The sequence below is a fragment of the Parasteatoda tepidariorum genome, chromosome 5, assembly GCF_043381705.1.
Source record: "Parasteatoda tepidariorum isolate YZ-2023 chromosome 5, CAS_Ptep_4.0, whole genome shotgun sequence".
Lineage (NCBI taxonomy): Eukaryota > Metazoa > Arthropoda > Arachnida > Araneae > Theridiidae > Parasteatoda > Parasteatoda tepidariorum.
Genome location: NC_092208.1, coordinates 3,225,172 through 3,230,588, shown reverse-complemented (window position 1 = coordinate 3,230,588; position 5,417 = coordinate 3,225,172). Strand labels below are relative to the sequence as shown.

Genomic DNA, 5,417 nt, shown 5'->3' with positions numbered 1-5,417 from the left:
AAACTGGTAGCTAAGATTATATTTTAATGCTTATAAAGAGAATTCCTAAATGTCCCTTTTATTCACAAGTGTTTCCATTATTTTGATAATCACCTGTATGTATATATATATATACATATATACACAGTTAAATCTGTATATTTCTAAAACCTGTGGATCTTAAATTTCTAAAATTCCTCATCCATGACTCTCTTATCTCGAAATTTTTCTCGAATTTCTAATAATCTAGCACAAATACCCGAACAACATAACAAACAAAGATGGTTAGACCTCAAAAATCTTTTTAAAAAAATTTATTTTTCAGTGTTAAAGGTATGTTGAAATTTTTTTATGTAAATAGATATATGTGGTATATTTAAGATACGGAAAAGCCTGTATTTTTCTACTAGAAACAATTAAACCACTTTTAATCAAATTTCTTAACTAAATTTTAATTTTTTTTAAAGTACTCTATAACTAGAAACCTCTTTATCTCCAATTTTTCGCCTTTCCTATGAGGTTCAGGATGAACAGGTCCGACTGTATATATATATATATATAAACAAGAAATTTTTACTGAACTTTTTTATGAAAAAAAAATTTGAGTTTTCTAAAAAATGTTTCTTTTTTTTTCTTTTGCTAAAGTGCAGGAACTACTGAAATTATTACCAATTGTATATCTGCAAATCCACATTGGTATCCTGGAAATTGCTCCCGATACAAAATCAGCATCCTTAAATTTGGCGAAAATTTAGTACTTAATTTTTATATTCTGCATTGTACTAAAGATGTTGTTATTTTTAAAGCTGCCCAAGACCAAGAAGAGGTTGAAGCTATGAAAAGTCCTTGCAAACCCANTAATTCTTACTTTAAATGTTTGATTGAGTTGAAAATTTCGATGGATTATAAGTTTTGATTTGCGTAAGTCTGTCAATCAATAGTTTTGAGATACACAGAATTTCGCAAAAAATCACATGCCCTGCTCCTAGACCTGGACAGATGATACGAAAAATCTGGAATACAATCACCCCTGTATTCAGGTCGCTTGATTCGGAATTGTGATATTACCTGATTCGGGTGCAGTTTCAAACATTCAAAATGGATAAAATCTGCCAAACTAAAAGAATCAGTTGACGGATTTCTGCCCACAGGCAACAGAATCACCTGTATGTAAGCGTCTCGATAGCGGGAATTTGCGGACTTTCTAAATGTGACTTTCGAATTGAGGAATCAGTGAACATTTCGCCGTATTATAAGTTTTTGATCAGCGAAAGTTCAAGAACCAACTGTTCTGAGAAATTTGTGATAATCCCAAAAAAATCGTAGCTCCTGCTCCTAATTTTTAAACCCGGAAGGATAATATGAAAAGCCTGAATTCTGGTGGTATACTCCTAGAATACAATCACCCCCTGATAGGGAAGAGTCTATTAGTTATTAATAGCTATGTTAAATAGAGAAGAGTTATTAATAGCTATGAACACATACAAAATACAAATAATAAAGACAAGCACATAGCTGCCACCATAAAAAAAAAAGAAAAAAAAAAGAAATCTATTAGAATTTAAGAAACATAATAGTTGATCTAAAATATCTCAGACTTTAGGAATTTCATAGATAACAAAAACCATATCACAATAATTATTTGTACATTTTAAATAGAGTAAAATATTTTTATTTATACTTGCCTCGACTTATTCACTAGAATTTAAAATGATTCTTTCATTTTTTCGAGTAGATAATTTTAAAAGTAATGGATACTGAAATCCTTTCACTTAATCAAGGGTCTGTCTAGGTTTTTTTTAAAGAGGTACCTATTTTGTAAAAATTTAGACATAATTTGTGAAAATTAAAAATTATATTAAAAAATAAAGTACGAAAAAATAAGAAAATATTTTCAAAAACTATCCCCACAAATAAAAATTATTTATGACTAGTAAATTCAAGTACATATTTTTCCCATATAAAATCTGCTGTTGTAAAATTTTGGGCTTAAAATTCTATCATAATATAAAAATCAATGTCCATAGTTAAATTTCAACTTGAATTTAATTCAGGGTTCACACGGTCCCTTAAAAGTCCTTAAAAACTGCTTAAGTCCTTAATTTCAAAAATATTTTAAATTTTTATTCCTGTGTACTAAATTAGAATGCATGATTTACTTCGAACTGGAAAGTTAAGTATTTGGTTACTATTTATATCTTGTTTTGTTGCAAAGTAAATTTTTTTTTTAAGTTTTAGATTGTTACTCTATTATTTTTAATAGTTAAGGATAAGCAAAATCTATCTTACATAAAAATATAAATCTACTCAATTAAAAGATTCCAAACTTCTTGTTATTAATGTCTATTAGAATCAAATTCAAACTTAGATTTTAACTAACATTGCAACTTAATATACTGTTTTTTTTTTATTCAAATTATAATTGCTTTTTGCCAGATGGTTTATTAATATTATGTAAAGTTAATTCCTAATAACAGTTTTGGCTAGAATTATTTTATGTAAATCTCACCATAAAAGTAAATATAGCACATTTGCTGTTTAGTAATTATTTCAAAATGGTTAAGTTACATACTGTTTTCAATAAGTTTTTCATAAAAGTTTTCGTTATTTTCTACAAACCATTTCCTGATAAGGTGATATTACAGGATTAATTTATAATAAAAGAAAACCACTTTCAGTTTTAAACTGTTAATTTGCAATAAATAGAATATCAAATCATAATAATAGTAGAGAATAATATTAAAAATGAATTAAGCTAGCCTAATGAAGAAAAGTGGAATGATTTAAGGTGCTTAGGTATTGGTATGGCCTGTTTTTACTTGAAAAAGGACTTAATTTAACATGACGTAGTTAAGAAAACTGCTCTCATGCCTAACTGTAATTCAACTTTTTAGTATTAATTCTTTTAATATATACTCTTATGAATGAAACATTTTATTAACAGAAAATAAAGAATTTTTTTGGTGTAACTGAATATGTGATGCATGTCTCATAGCAAAGAGAAAAAAACTCATTGCAATAATTTTTTCAATGTTCTCACATTTCTTTATTTACTCTTTTTTTAGAAAAATAAAAATTTATGAAAAGAAATAGTAAATCTTAATTTCTGCACATAATTCAATTTTAATGAAATCATTAAAAAAGAAATACGGATTAGTTTCATAGAAGTCAACCCTTAACAATCTAAAAATATTTTTACATAATCCGACCCAGGTTTGCAAAAATTGCCTGGTCCTACTTTGGCGAGTCTTGTTATTTAATACAATTACACCTATACTTAGATTGTAATAAAATTGTTTTTTATTATTTCCTTATTTATTGATTTTCTTTTATAGGTAAGGTAAATAATTGGCACTGCCACTGAGGGTATAGTCAATGCTAAACAATTATACCATTTTTTAGAGTACTTAATTTTTCAAAAAGTCCTTCATTTTTTCAAAAAAGAGTCCTTAATTTTCTCTTTGTTTAAAGAGTAGGAACCCTATAGTAAAAGCATGCATTTAACAGTACTAGCACTAAAAGTTATTTATATTATGAGAACATCTTCTGCTGGGTCAAACAGAAAAAAGATTCACAAAGAAAAAAAATGTTTCATGAAAAATAAGGGTTTGTTAAAATTAATTTACAATAGTGTTTACAACGACGTTTGAATGTTTAGAATAATCTTCGAATTTTGACTTCCTGTATAGTTTACTGAGGGAGAGCCTGGTTGTTTCATTTTAAAAAGAACTAGGCAAAAAAAAAAAAAAAACTCGCTTTAATATGACTAAGGGACCAGTTAGGCTTACCACATTGCACCAGCTGACTAATCACTTGCTACCTTTTTGTAAAAGACAGCTGGCAGAAAAGCTCCTCTCTTCCTTAGAGTGTTATGAGAACTTGTTTTTTTATAAAAGTATTTTGTGAAACTGCAGTTTTTTACAAAGTTGAATTTGAGAAGGTACCGCTAATTGGTAGTAAATCCCCGTGGCAGAATTTTTTTGAGCTATCTGCGACAAAACTCTCTAGCCCTAATATCTTTCTGCAACACACTTCAAATAATAGCAAACATATATGTTACTCATTTAAAATAACAATAGCACTGTGTTTACAAAAAGAAACATATAATTTATTTTAATTGAACATGTAATAATTTTTTATTCTAATATTATGGGTGATATTCTTGCATTTCNTTTTTTGGGGGGGGGGGGATACGCGCACAAATTATTTCTTCACATTTTGTAAATAATCACCACAGTAAAAAAAATAATTAGAAATTATGAAATCCGCATAATAGTAATTGCCGAAAAGTAGATAGATGACGAAATCACACGAATCTGGCTCCTCAAATGCGTGTTTCGTTTCGAGATTAGGTTGTAATTAATAATATCGTAAGCAAAATACTAAATTTTAAAACTATGGAAAAATCAATAGCAATAACTGCCAAAAATTGGATGGAATTATTGTCTAAAAAATAAATACTCAAATGCACGATTTGAATTTTCCATAGTGTTTGAAATATATCGGGATATTTAAAATCCACATGAAAATCTATCGAAACTTTACATCGATTTATGATACTGTTGGTGAAAATTGAGTGCATCAAAAAGTGATTATCTAAATGCATTGACTTTACATCGTTACAAACTTTACATCGATTTATGATACTGTTGGTGAAAATTGAGTGCATGAAAAAGTGATTATCTAAATGCATGAATCAAATATTATGTACAAATTTCTGTAGAAAAGAAAAGTAATTTTTTTCCTTTACTTTTTAAAAGAAAAATCTTTCCGCAAAGACTCTGTAACGTTCTGTGACAATGTCGCTGCGATTCTGCCACGGGGTGGTAAATTTACCCTGGGCTGGTATTCTGATCTCCAAGTCGACAGTCGATTTCAGCTTTTGGAAGCCGCACCAGGGGGCGCTTTACCTGATATTCTACTTTTCCCTCTCATTGCTCGATTTTTGGTATTCCAAGCAAGTTTTAGTGGAGCTTGAGCGCTCTTTTTGGTCTACGCGAAAACCACTGGTAATTTCAGTAGAGTAATGGTGAGCACACAGGGCCGGATTAACCTATAGGCACATTAGGCATGTGCCTAGGGCCTACGAAAAACTTGGGAGAAAAAAATGTTTTGACAAAAATAATTTAGCTTTAAAAACAACAAGTGTATTTTGCACAAAATTATGAAGATACAAATAAAAATATAATATTTTTCGGTAATAAATTATTTTGCAGAATCTTATGATCTAATATATTACTTTTTTTGCTATTTTTGGATTTGACGAAATCTTGTATCATGCTGTCGAATTCCAAACTACGCAAAATGTCGTATTCAATAGACATAAGAGAGAGCGATGCCAAACAATCTTGATTCATTGTTGAAAGCAAATAATTTTTTATCAATTTTAATCTGGAGAAAGATCTTTCTCCTTCTGCATTTGATCCAAGAATCGACAA

At 28.9% G+C, this 5,417-nt stretch overlaps 1 protein-coding gene across 1 annotated transcript in view; it reads left to right on the top strand.

Moving 5' to 3' along the window:
- Positions 1-785: 785 nt before the first annotated feature.
- Positions 786-5,417, top strand: part of LOC139425605 (putative transcription factor capicua) — a gene marked incomplete at its 5' end in the record, with an annotated part of 10,780 nt that continues 6,148 nt past the window's right edge. The window contains 1 exon segment of the mRNA XM_071180925.1: positions 786-836. Within this exon segment, the coding sequence (XP_071037026.1) occupies positions 786-836 (51 nt within the window).